Source organism: Oncorhynchus keta, chromosome 30, assembly GCF_023373465.1.
Source record: "Oncorhynchus keta strain PuntledgeMale-10-30-2019 chromosome 30, Oket_V2, whole genome shotgun sequence".
In the NCBI taxonomy this organism is placed as follows: domain Eukaryota; kingdom Metazoa; phylum Chordata; class Actinopteri; order Salmoniformes; family Salmonidae; genus Oncorhynchus; species Oncorhynchus keta.
In genome coordinates, this window is record NC_068450.1 from 32,683,243 (window position 1) to 32,705,542 (window position 22,300).

At 43.5% G+C, this 22,300-nt stretch overlaps 3 protein-coding genes across 4 annotated transcripts; 2 read left to right on the forward strand and 1 right to left on the reverse strand.

The window, feature by feature from the left end:
- The first annotated feature begins 524 nt into the window (after window positions 1–524).
- Window positions 525–3,879, forward strand: LOC118363401 (zinc finger and BTB domain-containing protein 5). Its single transcript, XM_035744225.2, has 2 exons — window positions 525–660; window positions 1,116–3,879. Exon 2 carries the CDS (start codon window positions 1,122–1,124, stop codon window positions 3,198–3,200), a length of 2,079 nt encoding a protein of 692 aa, XP_035600118.1. The 5' UTR covers window positions 525–660; window positions 1,116–1,121; the 3' UTR covers window positions 3,201–3,879.
- Window positions 3,643–14,992, reverse strand: LOC118363402 (glyoxylate reductase/hydroxypyruvate reductase-like). Its single transcript, XM_035744226.2, has 9 exons — window positions 14,783–14,992; window positions 14,148–14,278; window positions 10,894–10,966; window positions 6,790–6,906; window positions 6,501–6,589; window positions 6,252–6,353; window positions 5,997–6,132; window positions 5,744–5,874; window positions 3,643–4,717 (listed from the first exon to the last, which is right to left on the reverse strand). The coding sequence occupies exons 1-9, from the start codon at window positions 14,848–14,850 to the stop codon at window positions 4,596–4,598; spliced, it is 969 nt and encodes a 322-aa protein (XP_035600119.1). The 5' UTR covers window positions 14,851–14,992; the 3' UTR covers window positions 3,643–4,595.
- Window positions 14,993–15,148: 156 nt separating this feature from the next.
- On the forward strand, window positions 15,149–22,173 carry LOC127913989 (protein phosphatase Slingshot homolog 3-like). Of its 2 annotated transcripts, XM_052488305.1 has the most exons (8): window positions 15,149–15,852; window positions 16,405–16,572; window positions 18,345–18,382; window positions 18,602–18,788; window positions 19,504–19,619; window positions 19,763–19,831; window positions 21,674–21,743; window positions 22,096–22,173. In XM_052488305.1, exons 2-7 carry the CDS (start codon window positions 16,525–16,527, stop codon window positions 21,741–21,743), a joined length of 528 nt encoding a protein of 175 aa, XP_052344265.1. In that variant the 5' UTR covers window positions 15,149–15,852; window positions 16,405–16,524; the 3' UTR covers window positions 22,096–22,173. The 2 variants fall into 2 exon arrangements, with proteins under 2 accessions (XP_052344265.1, XP_052344264.1); XM_052488304.1 differs by lacking the exons at window positions 21,674–21,743; window positions 22,096–22,173 and adding an exon at window positions 20,409–20,691.
- Window positions 22,174–22,300: the final 127 nt, after the last annotated feature.

A 22,300-nucleotide genomic window follows, 5' to 3' on the forward strand; every position in this document is an offset into this window, starting at 1 on the left:
GGACTGCGCCACCAATCAGTCATAAATGGTGGAAAAAATACACGAGTTCAAATCACCATAATTGTCATCTATTGTTGCGATGGATTAAGCTACGAATGCGTAATCCTCATAGCCAACGTGTTTTTTTCTTCGTAAAACCATAGAGGTGTATGAAACACTAAGCAAAAACGTTGAATTTGGTCATATGAGTAAATGTGCCTTAACGGCCTTTAATGTGTAATGTCAGTAGTATAGTCAAGGAAGCATCATGCGAAATATAGATATAGAAGGGTATGTATTTCATACCGAACCCCTCCCTTGAGATGACCTGTACGTCACGATTTCAATTGTTGAGTTGAACCACTAGGGGCAAAAACAGCTAGATTTACTACTAAAAGACCAAAATATATCACTTTTGCAACGAACTGTCAAAATGAAGACCATAATTGACCTGTTTCACTATATCTAAGCCTTAAACATATGTTTTTTGATTATAAAAAAAATGTCACATTTGAAGAAGATACATTTTGAAATGGGCGGGGTTTATGACTTTGTGGCTGTGGTAACTAGTGACGACGGATGAGAGCCCGCGTTCTTCCGTGTTTTTGTTAAGATTAGATGTTTGGGCCCGCCTCCTCCCAGTTTACATCTTTTGCAGGCTAAAGACTATTTTCAGATAAAGTAAGCCAAATATTGTCGTTTTTTGCGTTGGTCGCTTTGTTACAATTTGAGAAGCTCGCTAGTTAGTGAATGTAGCTAACTGGGCCATTTTCATTCATTCAGCGAATGATACAAACGTAAAATGAGGGCTGTACTGAACGAGCGTGAGCCAGCTCCTCTGGTCTATATTTCAAGCACGAGCATGGGGACACTGCAAGATGATATGCCGGTTATATTCCGTTTTTCATGCTAGTAATACATATTTGCAAGGACAAATGTGATCTACAGTGTCAGACCTTTATACCAGTTAAATTAGTCCATAGACATTACATTTTCATTATAGTTTTTTGTTACTAGCATTGAGTCTATTGTATGGAAACTGGCCTGGGTGTAGTGCATTGAATGATTATAATCATTCAGCTTGATCACTCAGAGCTTGATCACTCAGTTTGACTATTCCTCATGTTCATCCTCAGGCAAAGATGGACTTCCCAGGTCACTTCGAGAACATCTTTCAGCAGCTGAATCACCAGCGTGTCAGTGGTCAGCTCTGTGACTGTGTGATCGTAGTGGGGGAGCAACACTTCAGGGCCCACCGCTCTGTCCTGGCAGCCTGCAGTACACACTTCAGGGCCCTTCTGAATGCAGTGGAGGGGGATGGTGGAGGAGCCAGTGTGATGGAGCTGGATCTAGAGGTAGTGACTCCTGAGGCTTTCTCCACCCTGCTGGACATGATCTACACCTCCACTCTCACTCTGGGGGTCTCCAACGTAATGGATGTGCTCCTGGCTGCCTCCCACCTGCACCTCAACAGTGTGGTCAAGGCCTGCAAACACCACCTCACCTCCCGCAGCTTCCCCACATCACCCCCGCGTGGTTGGAGTTCGCCAGTGCAGCAGCAGCGGTTCAGCCATGCAGTGGACCAGCAGCACCTGAGGCAGTCTCCGTCCCAGGCAGCAGCCATGGCCGGGGTCAACTCCAGGCAGCAAAGATCTGTCCTACTCCAGCAGCTGGGGCTCAGCCTGGTCACATCGGCCCTGGAAGGTAGCCTCGACGTTGGCGAGACTGAGTTGGATGCTAGCCAGGCTGGAGGCAGGGACGGAGGGGTTGGAGCGGATGGAAGCATGGAGCAACTGGCAGCTCTCTCTGGTCGGCGTCACCACAAACGCAAGAGCTCTTCTCCCCAAATGTTTCAGGAGGAGAGGCTGAACAGCAAGCAGAGTGGGTGCAGGCTGTCTGAGGGGAATCATGGGGAGGGCTGTCCAAGGGTCTCCAGGAGTAATGAGCTTCAATCCCCTGACTCCCTGAAAACAGATGAGTGCCTCTGCCTGGAGAGGGGAAGTGCAGAGAAGCAGGAGGAGAAGTATGAAGGGACTTTACAAGAAGAGGTACAGCTGCCTAGCCAATCAGATAGTAATGTGGGAGGGACACGGGATGATGGGGGAGTGGATCACACAGAGTGTTCTCAGGTGGATGGACGGATTGTGTTTAAAGTGAAAGTGGGAGAAGATGGAGAAGAGGAGGATCATAAGATGGATGTAGTTGTGAAGAGTGAGCAGGTGAACTCTTATCCAGACACACCAGGTTTGTCCAATTATCCTCCATTCCCATCCGAGGACACTGGTGATCATCAGGATGAGCCAGTTAATGATGAGAAAGACATACTCAGCCCGAAGGGAAATGACCCAAGCTCATCCAACCCCCAAGCTAGCTCCAATCCTCAGACAGACACACACCCACTCCAAGACAACACGGATGGAGGAGATGGGTTGTCTGATAATGAGGGCCTAGACAGAAACCAAGACCTGGGCCTTTCCTGCATTCTCAACCCCAGGAGTCAGCTTGAGGCATTAGGAGAGGACAGTCTCATTAACACCACCATCAGTGAGGCTCAGGCAGAAAGCAATGAGGCTGTTAGGTCACTTCAAAACTCAGAGGCAACAAATGCCTCCTCTTCCTCCCTTATGTTCCCAGTAACCTCTGTCCCCTTCCAGCAGCTCCTCAGTAGCGAGGGGCACAGTTTCAGTGATGGATTCATCCTTCAGTCCACCCAGACTCAGGATGTTTTGGGGGGCTTCTTGAGGGGCATCAGGCCAGATGTAGGCACCTTGGGCAGCCTCAGTTTGATGACCGGAGTTGGAGGTAGCTTAGGGCTGCCAGTTTACCGTCGCATCGCTCCAAAAGTGAACCCCAACTCTGAGGGCCAGATAGATGGACAACCCCAGGATCCTTCATCCTCTGGTCCAGCATTGGGGGATACTGCTCCTCGCCCTGCCCTCACCAGAGCATCAGAGGACGTCCTTTCAAAGTGTAAGAAGGCCATGACGGAGCACAACGTCCTGGTAGTGGAGGGGGCAAGGAAATATGCCTGCCGGATCTGCTGTAAGACCTTCCTAAACCTGACTGACTGTAAGAAACACATCAGAGTCCACACAGGAGAAAAGCCCTACGCCTGCCTCAAGTGTGGCAAACGCTTCAGTCAGTCGTCCCATTTGTACAAACACTCCAAGACCACCTGTCTACGCTGGCAGAGCAGCCACCTGCCTGCCACGCTGCTCTGAGAGACTGGGAAATCAGGTGGAAACACTGTGGAAAAACAGCCGGTGCTACCAGTCAGAAAGCTCATTGACATTTCCATTTCAAAATGTTCTGCCATATCAGGGTTATGTTTGCCTGGTCATTGTTATAAATATTGTTGAAGTAGACACTTTAATGTTGACTGTGTTCATGATTTTAGAAAGCACGGCAGAATGTACTGTAGTTTGTCTAGACGACGACTACATGAAATGTGATGGTATCATCATAGAACAGAGAGAAATTGAACTCTTTAAAATAATCTTTACACTACTTCTCAGTAGGATCACTATTGAACAGTGATACAAATTAAACTACATTGGAACCAAACTGATCCCTGACAATCTTTTAAATGATCTATTCTAACTTTAATTTACGCATGGATCTAGTATTCTTCTTATGGGGGAAATATGTTCACACATTATGACGTACTGTACAACATTTCTACTTTATTCAACAAAGCCAGAATGACAGACCATGATAGAGGGAGGGAGTGATCAGCTGGTTTGAAACAAACAATGATTAGAGGCGAGGTGTTTTACCATAGATTAATTAGAGATAGTGTTTCTTAGAATTATGCACAAATAGACAATGGCGATCCATATCTCAATGTTAACACAAAACTGTCATGAGAACAATAGAAAACATTACAACTACTGTTTTACACAACTCGATCAAGTGTTTCATAAGAACAGGAAGGCCAGTAATGAATTGTGTGCAGAGACATTGTAGTGCTTTTCTACATCCTTAAAAGGAAGTCATGGCTGACCCTTAGGAGTACTGTTAAGTGTACTGAGGCATGTTCTCAAAACGCTAATACCATACACTTCCTCTTTCAAGTAACATTTTAGAAGTTAGTTATTTCTTGTAAAACAGTAAGAGCAAGAGGCAGAAGTTTACCTTCATGTTGGGAGAGCATGTTAAAGGAAACATTCACCCACTTTTTGTGCATCTATTTGCCATTCAAGCAGACATAAATACAGCTGAAAGGACAAATTTTATTTTTATTTCTATGACAATAAAGACGTCATACCGGCTGTATTTCTATGATGCAAAAGACGTCATACCGGCTGTATTTCTATGACGCAAAAGACGTCATACCGGCTGTATTTCTATGACACTAAAGACGTCCTACCGGCTGTATTTCTATGACGCAAAACATGGCATACTGGCTGTATTTCTGCATGTTTGAACAGCGAATAGCTCAGATACACATGAAAACACATGAAAATCCCCAGGAATCGATAGAACATCGCTCAGAGATGCACAAAAATTATATAACATTCAAAATGGGTGAATAATCTTAACACAGATTCCTCCCTGGTCAAAAAAATCATTCTAACAGGAGGACCGAGGCAGAATTGAGAAGTTGTAGAGCAGCACTAGAATTTGAGTTCGCTGGGCATGTCTGTGCCCTGTAGGCCTGCCAGCAGATTGTTTGCGGACAACTCTGCCATGATGCCACGTGTGGAGTAGGTAGCACTGCCAATGTGGGGCAAGACCACTGCAGGTGGACAGAGGAGAGAAAAGTATTAGCAGGGATATGATCGGATTGCACAATATACACTGAACAAAAATATAAACACAACATGTAAAGTGTTGGTCCCATGTTTCATGAGCAGAAATAAAAATGTCCCAGAAATGTTCGATACGCACAAAAAGCTTATTTCTCTTGTTTATATCCCTGTTAATGAGGATTTCTCCTTTGCAAAGATAATCCATCCACCTGAAAGGTGTGGCATATCAAGATGCTGATAAAACAGCATGATCATTACACAGGTGCACCTTGTGCTGGGGACAATAAAAGGCCACTAAAATGTGCAGTTGTCACACAACACACTGCCACAGATGTCTCAAGTTGAGGGAGTGTGCAATTGGCATGCTGACTGCAGGAATGTCCAACCGAGCGGTTGCCAGATAATTGAATGTTAATTTTTCTACCATAAGCCGCCTCCAATGTTGTTTTAGAGAATTTGGCAGTATGTCCAACTGGCCTCACAACCGCAGACCACGTGCATGGCGTCGTGTGGGAGAGCGGTTTGCTGATGTCAACGTTGTGAACAGAGAGCCACGTGGTGGCGGTGGGGTTATGGTATGGGGAGGTATAAGCTACGGACAATGAACACAATTGCATTTTATCAAAGGCAATTTGAAAGCACAAAAATACCATGACTAGATCGCGAGGCCCATTTTTTTAAGGGTATCTGTGACCAACAGCTGCATATCTGTATTCCCAGTCATGTGAAAATCCATAGACTAGGGCCTAATGAATGTATTTACATTGACTGAGTTCATTATATAAAACTGTAACTCAGTAAAATATTTGAAGTTGTTACATGTTGCATTTATATTTTGTTCAGTATAAATCATCTCTGGGGAAAAGCAACTGGTTCATTTTAATGAGCAGGCGTAAAAAAAAAAGAAGAGTATTCTTGATTCCCCTGGAAAAACCACAACAATGATTAGAGATGAATCATAGACAATAAAACAGAGTAAACTGGCTTCCATCCCTGTGTCTCCATATACTCACCACAGTTTTTGAGGGTGAGGAGGGGGTGGTCGGTGGGGAGTGGTTCTGGGGTTGTGACGTCCAGCCCAGCACAAGCTATCTGACCACTGGACAGAGCCTGGTACAGATCCTCCTGATTCACCACTGCACCCCTATAACACACACACACACACACACCTCTATTTTTAGAACTTTGAATGACTGTAACAGTGCTCATTTCCAAAGGCAGTCAGTGGGGTTTGATTTGCACTGCTCTATGTGTTTAATGGAGTACCTGCTGGTGTTGATGAAGACAGCGGTGTTCTTCATCTTGCTGAAGAAGTCCTTGTTACACAGGCCTTGGGTCTCTGGTGTGAGGGCGCAGGACACCACAACAAAATCACTCTCAGACACCAGCGTGTCCAAGGGCACTGCAACAGAGAGGAGGTGAGGAGAGAGGGTGAAGAAACAGCCAAATAAACACCTCATCTGATTCTCACCCTCTCTCTTATACTTTCCTGTTTTCCATAGCCCCTCCAACCCCGCTCACCGTATTCTCCCTCCACTTCAGCAGCATAGGATTTGGCAGTTCTTCCAGAGTACAGGAGCTTCTTCACTCCAAACGGTTTCAGCCTCCTGGCTATGGCCATACCTGAGCGAAAACAGCATTGACTCCAGACAATCAATCAGTTAGTAAGACATTTTGTCCAGCCCTTTCAGCAACAGTATGGATTATATGGACCACAGGCCTAAAAGGCAGGAGTCCCTGAATCCTGTATCAATCAATCACTGTCACTACCTATGCGTCCCAGTCCAATGACACCGACAGTGCTGCCTGACAGACCATAACCACACAACCACAGAGGTTTCCAGGTGCTCCAGCCTCCACTGAGAGAGAAAGAGAAAGCGAGAGAGAGTTAAAAAGTGGGAAATGAGGACACACATTCTGTTTTGCTCATATTAATTGTAGATAGAAATTTGGTTCAGCAACACATCCCTAAAGTATCAATGTACAACATGTCAAGAGTGATCATCTGAAACTGAAGTCTTATGTAGTAAATGTATCTGTGTTTTTATTGATCACTGACTTCTTAACCTCCACCACGCCCTCTGGTAGCCGCCGAGCTGTAGCCAGGAGCAGGGCGACGGTCAGCTCCGCTGTGGCATCAGTCAGGACGTCTGGAGTGTAGCCCACACGCACCCCTCTGCACAGAACATGGAGAAGAGGGCACAATGAGAGTTTGACTTAGATGTGAGGAAGGTATTTGTTCGTACAATCATTGCTTGAATTGGGCCGGAGCCATCTGGAGCACCGTACTGGCACCTCAAATTTTTCCGGGAACTGCTTACCGGCTCCTCTATAAAACAAAGTGACATATCAGCGGCCCAGATTCACACACAAAAGATTGATCAAAGAGGAGTGAATGCTCGATCTGCATTGAATAGCAATTGAGAGTGGGGATTCATATCCTGATTCTCCTTTGTTCAAGTTTATTTTCCACTAGTCTGTGAATCCGGTGTATCTGTGGCAGTAGACTGTTCCAGTTTGAGAATGTGCCAGCCTGAATGAGCAGGATGCGATGTTCCAAGTTGTCAAATTAGCTTTCTTAAGGTCATGAACATCCTGGAAAAGTAATTACATTTTTTTTTTTTACCCCTTTTCGTGGTATCCAATTGTTTTAGTAGTTACTATCTTGTCTCATCGCTACAACTCCCGTGCAGGCTCGGGAGAGACGAAGGTTGAAAGTCATGCGTCCTCCGATACACAACCCAACCAAGCCGCACTGCGTTTTAACACAGCGCCATCCAACCCGGAAGCCAGCCGCAACAATGTGTCGGAGGAAACACCGTGCACCCGGCAACCTTGGTTAGCGAGCACTGCGCCTAGCCCGCCACAGGAGTCGCTGGTGCGCGATGAGACAAGGATTTCCCTACTGGCCAAACCCTCCCTAACCCGGGCGACGCTAGGCCAATTGTGCGTCGCCCCACGGACCTCCCGGTCGGGCCGGTTATGACAGAGCCTGGGCGCGAACCCAGAGTCTCTGGTGGCGCAGCTGGCGCTGCAGTACAGCGCCCTTAATCACTGCGCCACCCAGAAGGCAGGCAATTTAATTTTAATATTGTGATTTCCTTTTCAAATATATTATCATATCACTTAAAAATCGACATATCAGCCATGATCAGAATTAGGCATAGCCTTCAGCGCATCTCTCCGCGTGTGCTGTGCATTATCTGCATGTGTGCCAGTGTGAGTGGGCCATTTGCCCGAGGAGAGAGAGACATTTCAGCAGCAAGTAGCCTATAAAATAATGATAGACTAACTATATAGCCAATTCAAAACATAATTAGCCATACTAGAAGCTCTCGCTAGTTAACTATATGCCCAAGAATTAAAGTCGTTGACTCATTGTTGCCTTTTCACCGGCACTGTGAGAAATAAATCTGACACCATCATTTGAAAGCTGTGATTCCCCTCTATTAAACAGAAGGCTCGCCATGTAAATACGAAAATGCTAAAAATATTTGAAGAATAGCCTAATTGACAAATAACTTTGATGTTGTGCATAGATCTCCCCTGAAACATGAATATTATAGATAAACATGTCTTAGTGAGCTACTTTGCTTTGAAGTAGCCTACCTTATCCGTTGTATCCCTAATTCACGAAATGAATGAGCGAATAATTTAATAAAAACATTAAAAAAGTATTTGGTTGTAATGTTGCAATATTTTATATCGAGGGTGGCCAACAGCTCCTGGGTGTGAAGGTTTTTGTTCCGAGCCCTGCTCCAAATTGTAGCCTAAACATCAGCTGCTCAACAGGAACTTGATTGGAGACTTTGGTGCGTTTCAGGGCAGGATCAAAAACCTGCACAACCTGTAGCTCTCCAGATGGAGGGTTGACCACATGCATTTTATACAGTAGCCTAACAGTGCAGTTATTCTACTCTGTACGGGGTTAAGTGCCTTGATGAAGGGCACAACGGCAGGAGATACAGTGGCAAGAAAAAGTATGTGAACCATTTGGAATTACCTGGATTTCTGCATACATTTTTACAAAGAATTAGATCTGATCTTCATCTAAGTCACAACAATAGACAAACACAGTCTGCTTAAACTAATAACACAAATGGTATTTTCCTTGTCTATATTGAATGCAATATTTAAACATTCACAGTGTAAGTTGTAAAAAGTATGTGAACCCCTAGGCTCATAACTTCTCCAAAAGCTAATTGGAGTCATGAGTCAGCTAACCTGGAGTCCAATCATTGAGACAAGGTTGGAGATGTTGGTTAGAGCTGCCCTGCCCTATAAAAGAAACACTCAAAAATATGATTTTGCTATTCACAAGAAGCATTGCCTGATGTGAACCATGCCTCAAACAAAATAGATCTCAGAAGACCTAAGATTAAGAATTGTTAACTTGCATAAAGCTGGAAAGGTTTACAAAAGTATCTCTAAAGGCCTTGATGTTCATCAGTCCACGGTAAGACAAATAGTCTATAAATGGAAAAAGTTCAGCACAGTTGCTACTCTCCCTAGGCGTGGCCGTCCTGCAAAGATGACTGCAAGAGCACAGCGCAGAATGCTCAATGTTAAGAAGAATCCTAGAGAGTCAGCTAAAGACTTACAGAAATCTCTGGTAGATGCTAACATCTTTGTTGTCGAGTCTACGATACATAAAACACTAAACAACAATAGTGTTCAAGGGAGGACAACATGGAAGAAAGACACTGCCGTCTTAAAAAAACATTGCTGCACGTCTGAAGTTTGCAAAAGAGCACCTGGATGTTCCACGGTGATACTGGCAAAATATTCTGTGGACAGATGTAACTAAGGTTGTGGTGTTTGGAAGGAACACACAGCACTATGCATGGAGGAAAAAAGGCACAGCACACCAACATCAAAACCTCATCCCAACTGTAAAGTATGGTGGAGGGAGCATAATGGTTTGTGGCTGCTTTGCTGCCTCAGAGCCTGGACAGCTTGCTATCGTCGACAAAAAAACGAATTCCCACATTTATCAAGACATTTTGCAGGAGAATGTTAGGCTATCTGTCCGCTAATAGAAGCTCAAAAGAAGTTAGGTGATGCAACAGGACAACAACCCATTTGACAGATGTAAAATCAACAACAGAATGGCTTGAACAGAAGAAAATACGCCTTCTGGAGTGGCCCATTCAGTCCTGACCTCAACCTGAGTGGCCCAGTCAGTCCTGACCTCAACCTGAGTGGCCCAGTCAGTCCTGACCTCAACCTGAGTGGCCCAGTCAGTCCTGACCTCAACCCGATTGAGATGCTGTGGCATGACCTCAAGAGAACGCTTCACACCTGACATCCCAAGAATATTGCTGAACTGAAACAGTTTTGTAAAGAGGAATTGTGCAAAATTCCTCCTGGCTGTTGTGCAGGTCTGATCAGCCACTACAGAAAACGTTTGTTTGAGGTTATTGCTGCTAAAGGAGGATCAACCTGTTATTAAATCCAAAGGTTCACATACTTTTCCCACCCTGCACTGTGAATCTTTACACAGTGTGATCAATAAAGAGATGAACAATTATAATTGTTTGTGTTATTAGTTTAAGCACACTGTGTGTCTTTTGTTGTGACCGAGATGGAGATCAGATAAAATGTTGAGACAAATTTATGCAGAAATCCAGATAATTCTAAAGGGTTCACATACTTTTTCTTCCCATTATAGTAGGCCTACATGGGATCAGAGACCAGAAGCCTTTAATTATGCTGACTTTTTTCATGTAGGCGACAGGGCCGCAACCAATTATTGGTCATGGAAATTTGGTTAAAAGTCATGGGAAAGTAATGAAATTCCATCTGTCAAAATGTGTATGAACCCTTCCACCGGGCACAGCCAGAAGAGGACTGGCCACCTCTCAGAGCCTGGTTCCCTTCCTAGGTTCTTGCCTTTCTCAGGAGTTTTTCCTAGCCACCATGCTTCTACATCTGCATTGCTTGCGGTTTGGTGTTTTAGGGTGGGTTTCTATACAGCACTTAGTGACATCTGCTGATGTAAAAATGGCTTAATAAATACATTTGATTAACAGATCTCTGTAGCATATCATTTAAGAATTCCTGTGAACATAGTCTAATGGACTGACTTAGAAAAAGACAGCTCCTGCACCTCTTTCCTCCCAAGTCAAGCACTGCGTACAAGCTAGTTGGTAGTTAGTCTTACCGTTTCTTGATCTCATCCATGGCCATGTGGTCAAATCCGACAGACAAGGTACTTATAACCTTCAAGTTTGGACCTGAACACAAATCGATAGCTACGTGTTAGGAGAAGACAGAATGGGAACTATCATACAACACATTTACAGTATAATACATACCAAACAGCCTCAAATTACACATTAAATTCACTTACTTATGTAGGCATATGTATGCTGCAATTCAGCTTTTAGCTGCAAATGTGTACAATTCAAAATAAACCTTAAATATACAGTACCAGTCAAAAGTTTGACACACCTACTCATTCAAGGGTTTTTCTTTATTTTTGTACTATTTTCTACATTGTAGAATAGTGAAGACATCAAAACTACGAAAAAACACATGGAATTATGTAGTAACCAAAAATGTGTTAAACAAATCCAAATATATTTTATACTTGAGATTCTTCAAAGTAGCCACCCTTTGCCTTGATGACAGCTTTGGACCCTCTTGGTAATCTCTCAACCAGCTTCACCTGAAATGTTTTTCTCTATATTGTACTTGTGATTTCATGAAAATTAAATCTTTTTTGTATTTCATTTGAATTTGGAGCTCTGCAATTCAGCGGATGTTGACGAAAATTATCCCGTTAAAGGGATCGGTGCGCCTATAGGCTGTCTCGTCCTTGTCGGTGATCAGGCCTACCACTGTTGTGTCATAGGCAAACAATGATGGTGTTGGAGTCGTGCCTGACCGTGCAGTCATGAGTGAACAGGGAGTACAGGAGGGGACTGAGCACGCACCCCTGTGGGGCCCCTGTGTTGAGAATCAGCATGGTGGATGTGTTGTTACCTACCCTTACCACCCGGGGGCGGTCCATCAGGACGTCCAGGATCCAGTTGCAGAGGGAGGTGTCTAGTCCCAGGGTCCTTAGCTTATTGAGGAGCTTTGAGGGCACTATGGTGTTGAACATTGAGCTGTAGTCAATGAATAGCATTCTCATATAGGTGTTCCTTTTGTCCAGGTGGGAAAGGGCAGTGTGGAGTGCAATAGAGATTGCATCATCTGTGAATCTGTTGGGGCGGTATGTAAATTGGAGTGGGTCTAGTGTTTCTGGGATAAAGGTGTTGATGTGAGCCATGACCAGCCTTTCAAAGCACTTCATGGCTACAGACGTGAGTGCTATGGGTCAATAGTCATTTAGGCAGGTTACCTTAAGTGTTCGTGGGCACAGGCATGCTTAAAACACGTTGGTATTACAGAATCGGACAGGAGAGGTTGAACATGTCAGTGAAGACACTTGCCAGTTGGCCAGTGCATGCTCTCAGTTCACGTCCTGGTAATCCGTCTGGCCCTGCGGCCTTGTGAACGTTGACTTGTTTAAAGGTCTTACTCACATCGGCTGTGGAGAGCATGATCACACAGTCTTCACGGAACAGCTGGTGCTCTCATGCATGTTTCAGTATTATTTACCTCAAGTGAGCTTATGTGTAGTTTAGCTCGTATGGGAGGCTTGTGTCACTGGGCAGCTCTCGGCTGTGCTTCCCTTTGTAATGTTTTGCAAACCCTGCGATTTGATCTTCGTCCTGTATTGACACTTTCCCTGTTTGATGGTTCGTCTGAGGGCATAGCAGCATTTCTTATAAGCTTCCGGGTTAGAGTCCCACTCCTTGAAAGCAGCAGCTCTAGCGTTTAGCTCAGTGCGGATGTTGCCTGTAATTCATGGCTTCTGGTTGGGGTATGTACGTACAGTCACTGTGGGGATGACGTCATCAATGACTGATGTGGTGTACTCCTCAATGCCATCGAAGGAATCCCAGAACATATTCCAGTCTGTGCTAGCAAAACAGTCCTGTAGCTTAGCATCGTCTTCATCTTACCACTTTTGTATTGATCTAGTCACTTTTATTGATCTAGTCACCTGCTTTCATTTCTGCTTGTAAGTAGGAATCAGGAGGATAGAATTATGGTCAGATTTTTCAAATGGAGGGCGAGGAAGAGCTTTGTGTCGAGTAAAGGTGGTCCAGAGTTTTTTCCCCCTCTGGTTGCACATTTAACATGCGGATAGAAATTTGGTAAAAACAAATGTACATTTCCCTGCATTAAAGTCCCCGGCTACGAGGAGCGCCGCCTCTGGGTGAGCCTTTTCTTCTTTGCTTATGGCGGAATACAACTCATTCAATGCTGTCTTAGTGCCAGCCTCAGTCTGTGCTGATAAGTAGACAGCTACAAAATATACAGTTGAAAACTCTCTAGGTGGTCCTTCTGTAGCTCAGTTGGTAGAGCATGGCGCTTGTAACGCCAGGGTAGTGGGTTCAATCCCCGGGACCACCCATACGTAGAATGTATGCACACATGACTGTAAGTCGCTTTGGATAAAAGCGTCTGCTAAATGGCATATATTAGATAGTGTGGTCTACAGCTTATCATGAGATACTCAGGCAAGCAATAGTTTGAGATTTCCTTAGATATCATGCACCAGCTGTTATTTACAAAAAAAACATAGTCCGCCGTCCCCTTGTCTTACCAGACACCGCTGTTCTGTCCTTCCGGTACAGTGTATAACCATGATTGTGTTGTCGTTCAGCCACTACTCCGTGAAGCATAAGATATTACAGTTTTGAATGTCCCGTTGGTAGTTTAATCTTCTGCGTAGGTCATCGATTTTATTCTCCAAAGATTTTACATTTGCTAGCAAAACGGAAGGAAGTGGAGGTTAATTTGATCACCTACGAATTCTCAGAAGGCAGCCCACCCTCTGGACCATTTTTCTCTGCCTCCTCTTCACGCAAATCACGGGGATCTGGGCCTGTTCCCAAGGAAGCAGTATATAATTCACGTCAGACTCGTTAAAAAGAAAAAAGGATTCTGCCAGTCCGTGGTGAGTAATCGCAGTCCTGATGTTCAGAAGTTATTTTCGGTCATAAGAGACGGTAGCAGCAATATTATGTACAAAATAAGTTTAAAAAATAACGCAAATAAATCTCATGAAGCTGGTTGAGAGAATGTCAAGTGTGCAAAGCTGTCATCAAGGCAAAGGGTGGCTACTTTGAAGAATCTCAAATATATTTTGATTTGTTTAACTTTTGGTTACTACATGATTCCATGTGTTATTTCATTGTTTTGATGTCTTCACTATTATTCTACAATGTAGAAAATAGTAAAAATAAAGAAAAACCCTTGAATGAGTAGGTGTGTCCAAACTTTTGACTGGTACTATATATTGGAAAATACTGAGAAGTGCCGTTTGAGTTAATCTGGTCCAGATTATGTCCAGCGTACCTGCTGCGTCCAGGACCTCTGTGTCGATCTTGTCCGACAGGAGGCACAGCAGCCCATGGGCCCCCTCCACGCCCTTCAGAAGCTCCACCCTCGGAACAGGCTCATCAGAGTCCCACAGTGACACTTTACATCTGTTTCCATGGAAACAGGGAGATGACCAGATTCAAATGAGAGACCAAGACAATTAACAACATTTACTTCATTGTACAGTACTCTCCACATATTCTGCATTGTCTGTCTGTGTGCTTTTTTTTCTCCAAGGTCTGTTTTCCCCCATACCTTCCCCTACCTTTAATCTTTATTATACCTCATTACCTAAACCAAATGTTACATAGACGTTTGTAAGTTACAAAAACACCTTGAGAGAACCCGCTATAATGTGTGACCTGGAATAAAGGTCATAAACAACTCCAATGAACTTTCACTTTTAGAACAAGGTTAGAACACTTTTAGAACAACATTACCCTCCACTTCCTGTGTGTGTCCAATGCATTTATACAGCAAGAAGTAGACTTACACAATTATAACACTACTGGCATGTCATGCATTATAGATTAAAAGTGCCAGCGCATGAGCTACTCATTAGGCTAGCTACCAAGCTGATCATAGCAAACTATAAAGTGAAACCTGCATACACTCCAGCCTGTGACAGAATCTTCATTCCCTCCTGTGGGATGCGTCTTGTTATGAAAACCTTCATCATCTCTGTGCGTCCTCCGATTGACGGAAAAAGTCAGAAGAACTGCTTGAAATAACGACCCGAATCCTATAACAGATGTAGCTAAATTTGCGGATTGTTTAGTGTTCACGATGACATTTCAACGTGTGCACACGCTGTTGAACCAGGAAGTATGTTGGGGTCAGACAACATTGCACATGCGTAGTACTTGCAATCGATTCGAGACGGAGATACTTCGCTCTATTGTTGATTTTTGTTTTTGCATAATGTCAGGACGATATTCCTTGTTGTTGACCTATCCATCCTTTCACTGCCTTCACGTATTTCTGGACATCCAACGTCAAATGGATGAATACATAGATAATCATAATCAAATGATCAATATGGAATAAATAAAAGTGAGTTGGAATGTACATGTTTTAATTAGTTTAATTTAAGAAGGCAAGTCAGTTAATAACAAGTTCTTAATTACAATTATGTCCTACTGGGGAACAGTGGTTTAACTGCCTTGTTCAGCGGCAGAAGGACATATTTTTAACTTGCCAGCTTGGGGATTCGATCCAGGAACCTTTCGGTTACTGGCCCAACCACTAGGCCACCCCAAATAAATGTATCAATATAGTTTGCTAAAGGCATACATCAGTTATACAACAATTAATATGGTTCTGGAAAGTAAGCCTACACTACAAAAAAAACAGAATAACCGGATTGATGCAGATAATTCACCAAAGTAAAACAACATCATTTTGAGATCGATAAGGATATTCTTTATAATATAGATATTGTCCTTTCCCCTTTAAGAGAACCATTCATCCATGCCCCTCCTTGTAAGGACATGTTTACTTTTCCGTGCGGATATGTTTCTTCCTGGTTCCATTAAATAGTAAACTCTCCTTTAATTTGGATATCAGAGTGGAGCAACTTTTGCCAACGCGAATGATTAAAAAATAGCTGTCTATCGAAGCTGACTGCGTGTGAGGGAGAAGCGTCCAAATACAAAATAAGTAGGCATTTTGTCGGAAGCAGGTAATAGAGGAACTCTTGCTCGATCGTTCTCATCACTTTCACGCTTGTTTTTAGCTAGCTAGCATATGGATCAGTTGCCTATCGACTGTAAGTTACGTCCTGACTGGCTTGTTAGCTAGCACAGCTTGTTGATTTGTAGTCGATCAACAGCACTGTCAACTCAAACAATTGATGCCTTCCATATGACATGAACTCCATGTTCTAGCTTCTCAAATGTTGGTATGTTTCAGACACGACTAGTTAGCTAGCTATTGTTTAATTGTAACTAATATATATATATATACACACACACACACACAATGTTTTGGGGGGGATCTTTGCGTGTGATGTGCACTCGAGCGCAGTACAGCCCACGATTATTTTATAACCATACGTGGACATTGTGAAGGAATGCTTGGCATGTCAGTACAATGGCTGTCTTTCATGTGATGCCTAACTTTAACGTTACGTTTTAAATGTCAATTTACGTCTCCTCCACTATCTAGGTTGTCTGCAGAGCATACTGTATCTTTAGAAACAGGTATTTGATAATCCGCTCCAACTACGTTCCAGATTTGTGATTACATCCTCGCCACCCACCACGCCCACCCTCCCACATATTTGAGGAACCCCCCCTGCCCGCGTCTCGCAAGGCGCTTGTGAAGAACCTGCGAACCGAGCCGTGTTTTTTCTATGGCTCTGCTGACCCTGCACCGGCCCCCGTCCATCTCCACGGCTCCGGTGAGTCCCCTTTCCCGCGCACATCTCAACGTAGAAATACTAGACTTTTTATTTTCCATGACATTGCCTTCACATCATAACAGTGTGCGATTTGATGCACTGGCTAAGCCTGCTATTGCCTATTCATCCAGAATATATTTTCTTTGATTTAATGAACAACAATCATTGCCTGACGCTGTCCAATGTCCTGCTTGATGTATTTATTATATTCTCGATGTCACCACGGCATTGTACCCTGTGGATGTCAAGGATCTTTGATGCTCCCTGGTAGAGAAGATGGCATAGCCTCTGGAAGTAGGGATACTGAGGGTGCTTCAGCACCCCCTGATAAATCACAATAAAAAAAATAAAAAAGATGTTTTGTTATTTAAAATTGTTTCATATATTGTTTCACAAAATTAGTGCTCTAGGCCTTTATTACTCCTGTATGAGCGGAGAAAACTACTCGTCAGCAGACGGAGAGATATTTCGTGCCCCACGCCTCAACAAAATATTTCCTCTGCACCCCCCAGACAAATGTCAGCACCCCCACCTCAAAATATCGGCCATGTAGCGATAAAGCAGATAACTAGAGGGCACAACATGCCATATATCAGTTCTTCCCAACCCTCTCCTCGTGGACCACCCAAACATTTCATATGTGTCGTAGCCCTGAACTGGCAAACCTGACTCAATTAGTCAAGGGCTTGGTGATACTTGACTAATTGAATTAGGTATGATTACGGTCAAGGTACATTATGTCACAGTGTATCCTTATTTGTGGGTGACGACAGTAGTCAAATCTACTCCTGCTGCCTAACCCTTGATACCACCACAGAGACAGTGTTCCAAATGATAACACTCATCCTCCTTATGTCCTTATCATTTCTCCCCTCACTCTTTCTGTATTTCTCTTTCACTTCTCTTTAAACATTTTAGAGCAACTTTAACAGGCTCATTTAAACGCTGTTAATTCCATGGCCTCTTTGGTATGTTACGAGTGTGCCAATACATCAGGCACCAGTTTCACTTTTCTGTTCCCAGCTCCCCCAGGCTGGCGGACATAACTTTGCCCCTCCCCCCCTGCATTCCACTGTCATTGAGTCTTAAATCTCTACTACTGTTAATTCATTTTTTTCTCCTTCTCTCCTCCTTTCAAACCCACAACGCTCCTCTCCTGTCCTCCTTGTCTCCAGCACCCCTCTACTCTTTTTGTTGTGTCTGTCTAGACATGTCAGTTGCATAACAGGTAATGTTACTGTCTCAAGTTTCACTCACTCACACTGCTAAACCCCACTCCCTCATGCATTCTGTTCTTACTCTTTTTTTCCTCCCTCTCTGTTTTGTCTTTTCTATTCCTCTGTTTCTTATCCCCGTCTCCCTCCTTTCTCTGTGTCCCTCGGTCTTTAACTTCCGTAGTTGTTTCCTCTGCCTCTTATCTTTGTAGCTGCACATTTTACAAGTGATCCTGCTCATTCTTTCAGGACACGCCACTTTAGTTTTCTCCTGTAATCAATGGAATGACTCTATAATTAAAGAGGTTTGTCACTCTGTAATCAGCAGACTTCATCGTTTAACAAAAGATGACATATTTATCAGATTGTAGATTTTCCCAGTGAAGACTTTATAGCCTGGTCCCGGATCTGTTTGTGTTCTTGCCAACTCCATTGTGGTCATTGTCAAGTGAAGTTTGGCATGGCAATGATTGACAGGGAGTTTGCATGATAGCCCAAACGGACTGGCACTGGCTAAAGGTTTAGTGAATTAATCATCTTTCAAATAATTTCTTGAAGGATGAAAGCATTCCAAGAAGAGGGAGACTTCAGAAAAGGTATGCTTTTTGTTGTTTTTGGACTTTTGGTTGTGAATTAAATGTTTGGATAAAATAACTACAGTTGTGATATGTATGTTGTGAACATTTGAACCTGCAGAGAAAATGTTTTTAATATATAAATATATATATTTTTACAACCATTCCTGCACTATAACATAATATACAGTTGCACAGTAATTCATAATACAGGAATAATAATTAAATCCCCCATAACAGGGAGAGCTTTGCTCTGGTCAAGGGGGCCGTCCTTCTCTTGGAAGGAGAGAGGGAGGAGCCTCATGAAGAGACATCACCCAATCACTTTCCTTCACCCCTGAAGCTGGGGGGCGGAGCTTCAGACACACAACACAGACATCTGCATGCCATGGTGTCATTACTGAGACCAGAGGACACTATCAAACTGGTGAGACTCATCAGATGTCACATGACCACCGATAGAATAAGCATACAAAGGATAGGACCGGCATTGTGTGACGGTTTAAACTTGGGTCATCTGTAGTCTACATACCACAACAATGTGCTAGTGCTTAGATAATGCCTGGGCATCAGCTTATGGCAATAATGCAAGTCTTCAGCTCTCCCATCAGCCAGGGTTACTCATCACTGTTAACGTGCTTCACCAAACCACCTCTGTTACAATTGCATGACAATAACAGGCGCGATGCACTAAGTAATGTCACGTTAAAAGCATCTACTAACAGGTCACATTAATGTCATGCTTTTCACTAGGTCTCAAAGCTCCTTACATTATAGCAAGGATGGTATTTCACCCTATACGCCACCAACATGTAACATCATAGATCTGGTCCCTGATCTGTTGGTGCTCTTGCCAACTCCATTGCTCGTTGTCAAGCCCAAACATGTTTGGCATAACAAGGAGTTGGCGTGATGGCACACACAGACTGGCACTCATCCACTAGTAACATCCACCTACACATTCATAAATGCCCTTTACCTCTCTCTCACCCCTTATTATGCTTAACTGTTCGCTTATCTCACTGTTCTTCCCTCTCCTTCCTACCTCCCTCTCCTTCCTACCTCCCTCTCTTCTCCTACCTCCCCTCCCTCTTACCCCCCCTCTTCTCCTACCTCTCCCTCCCTCTTACCTGTCCTTGCAGGCGGTGAGGTTGGAGTCAGTGAGTCCAGTCAGAGTGAGGTATCTGATCGTGGTCTCCACCCTCGGTAACAAACAGGAGAGCATTCTCCTGGGCATGGACTTCCCCGACACAGACAGGTGTGTTCCATGCTGTAACCATTAACATGTTTCCATGGATACATCAGATGGGTCTAGACTAGAGAACGACGTGTGTTAAAAATACATCTAGTATATGTTGCCAAAACCGATGGATGAAAACAGTCTGTCTCTGTGTGTTTCAGTGATCAGTGTACTATCGGTATGGTTGTGCCCATATGGAGTGCCACACAAGTGTACCTGGACGGAGATGGGTAAGAAGTAGGAGAAAACCCACTGCCATTAGAAAAATTGATGGATTTCCTGAGTGCAGGAGTCAAATGAGGAAACTAGGAAATGGCTAGCTGAGCCTGTTCCACGGTTGGCCTGGCATCTTGGAGGCTGGCCAGACATAATAACCTGAATTACATCTGTTTCTGTCACTATGTCACCCCTTATGTCGACACTTTTAACATCTGCATTCATCACATACGGTGCATTCGGAAAGTATTCAGACCCCTTGACTTTTTCCACGTTTTGTTACATTACAGCCTTGTTCTAAAATGTATTAAATCAAATTCTCATCAATCTACACACAATACCCCATAATGACAAAGCAAAAATGGGTTTTAGAAATGTTTGCCAAAATAAAGAAGGAAATATCACATTTGCATAAGATTTCAGACCCTTTCCTCAGCACTTTGTTGAGGCACCTTTGGCAGCTATTTGTCTTCTTGGGTATGACACTACAAGCTTGGCACACCTGTATTTGGGGAGTTTCTCTCATTATCTGCAGATACTTTCAAGCTCTGTCAGGTTGGATGGGAAGCGTCACTGCACAGTTATTTTCAGGTCTCCAGAGATGTTCGATCGGGTTCATGTCCGGGCTCTGGCTGGGCCGCTCAAGGACATTCAGAGACTTGTCCCGAAGCTACTCCTGCGTTGTCTTGGCTGTGTGCTTAGGGTTGTTGCCCTGTTGGAAGGTGACCCTTCGCCCCAGTCTGAGGTCCTGAGCGCTCAAGGATGATCAATGGAAACAGGATGCACCTGAGCTCAAATTGAGTCTTATAGCAAAGGGTCTGAATACTTATGTAAATAAGGTTTTAAATTTGTAATAAATTTGCAAAAAAAACTGTTTTCGCTTTGTCATTATGGGGTATTGTGTGTAGATTGATGAGGATTTTTTTTATTTAATCCATTTTAGAATAAGGCTGTAACGTAACAAAATGTTGTAAAAGTAATTGGCTTTGAATAATTTCTAAATGCACTGTAAGTACTTTATAAAGGTTTACTAACAATGTGTTGACTGTAAAGTTTATATAGTGCTTTTGGCTGTTCTGGGATGTGGTCAGGATTGTGTTGCTCATTAACCTGAGTGTGCAGGAGTGTCGGCTCAAGCAAGAAGTTTCCTTTTACCACAGATCTAGGATCAGATTACTCCACCTCTGATCTTAACTAGGAGTATGAAAGAGCTTTTGAGGACATATTCAGATCTGGAGCTAAATTTTGTAGCCCTGCCTGTTCTGTGTAGTTGTAATGTAGAAATAATATGTAGGGTTGGGCTCTATCCAGAATTTCATACCGTTTCTGTACCATACTTGGGTATACGGTATTACCATAAGTGTGTACAAGGGGCGCTAATTAGTACATTTTTAATAATAATGACACATATTTGATTCACAACACAATTTAGGCAACAGGGATCTTTATCCAAGAGGGAATTTAATGTCTCTGCTGTAACCAAGAAGCTTGATATTGACATCTAGACACTTAGCTAGCAAGTTAGCAAACCAAATGCATAGCTGGAGCCCTGAACTGGATATAATTTATTTGACACATCTTAGACTTCTTATTGTTGTACTCAACTTTGTATTTTTTTAAAAATCGGTATTGAAAATTTTACCGGCTGTATTTTGAAATAGCCTGTTAAATGGTATATTCGGCCAAGCCTAGTAATAGGGCTCACATGCTGTGTGTCTGTTTGGTACAGACTGTCTTTGATCTGACACTCACACCCACAGTTTTCTGCCATCAGCAGGCTCACACAGTTAACGGTGTTCTCATTCTCACGCCATCCATCTGTCTTGCACACGTTCTCTCTCAATCTCCCTCCTCAGTGGGTTCAGTGTCACGTCAGCAGAAGAGACAAGAATCTTCAAGCCTGTTTCCATCCAGACCATGTGGTAGGTTTTATTCAAGCCTGTTTCCATCCAGACCATGTGGTAGGTTTTATTCAAGCCTGTTTCTATCCAGACCATGTGGTAGGTTTTATTCAAGCCTGTTTCCATCCAGACCATGTGGTGGGTTTTTATTCAAGCCTGGTTCCATACAGACCATGTGGTAGGTTTTACTCAAGCCTGGTTCCATACAGACTGAGTGGTGGGTTTTATTCAAGCCTGTTTCCATACAGACCATGTGGTAGGTTTTACTCAAGCCTGGTTCCATACAGACTGAGTGGTGGGTTTTATTCAAGCCTGTTTCCATCCAGACCATGTGGTGGGTTTTATTCAAGCCTGTTTCCATCCAGACCATGTGGTAGGTTTTATTCAAGCCTGTTTCCATCCAGACCATGTGGTAGGTTTTATTCAAGCCTGTTTCCATCCAGACCATGTGGTAGGTTTTACTCAAGCCTGGTTCCATACAGACCATGTGGTGGGTTTTATTCAAGCCTGTTTCCATCCAGACCATGTGGTAGGTTTTATTCAAGCCTGTTTCCATCCAGACCATGTGGTAGGTTTTACTCA

Coding starts and splice junctions, on each gene's coding strand:
- LOC118363401 (XM_035744225.2), top strand. CDS start 1,122: ATGGACTTCCCAGGTCACTTCGAGAACATCTTTCAGCAGCTGAATCAC.
- LOC118363402 (XM_035744226.2), bottom strand. CDS start 14,850: ATGATGAAGGTTTTCATAACAAGACGCATCCCACAGGAGGGAATGAAG. Junction 5,875..5,996: donor GTCTTCATCAACACCAGCAG/GTACTCCATTAA, acceptor TGTGTGTTATAG/GGGTGCAGTGGTGAATCAGG. Junction 4,718..5,743: donor CCTCACCCTCAAAAACTGTG/GTGAGTATATGG, acceptor GTCCACCTGCAG/TGGTCTTGCCCCACATTGGC.
- LOC127913989 (XM_052488304.1), top strand. CDS start 16,525: ATGGCTCTGCTGACCCTGCACCGGCCCCCGTCCATCTCCACGGCTCCG. Junction 16,573..18,344: donor CGTCCATCTCCACGGCTCCG/GTGAGTCCCCTT, acceptor AATTTCTTGAAG/GATGAAAGCATTCCAAGAAG. Junction 19,620..19,762: donor GACTTCCCCGACACAGACAG/GTGTGTTCCATG, acceptor TGTGTGTTTCAG/TGATCAGTGTACTATCGGTA.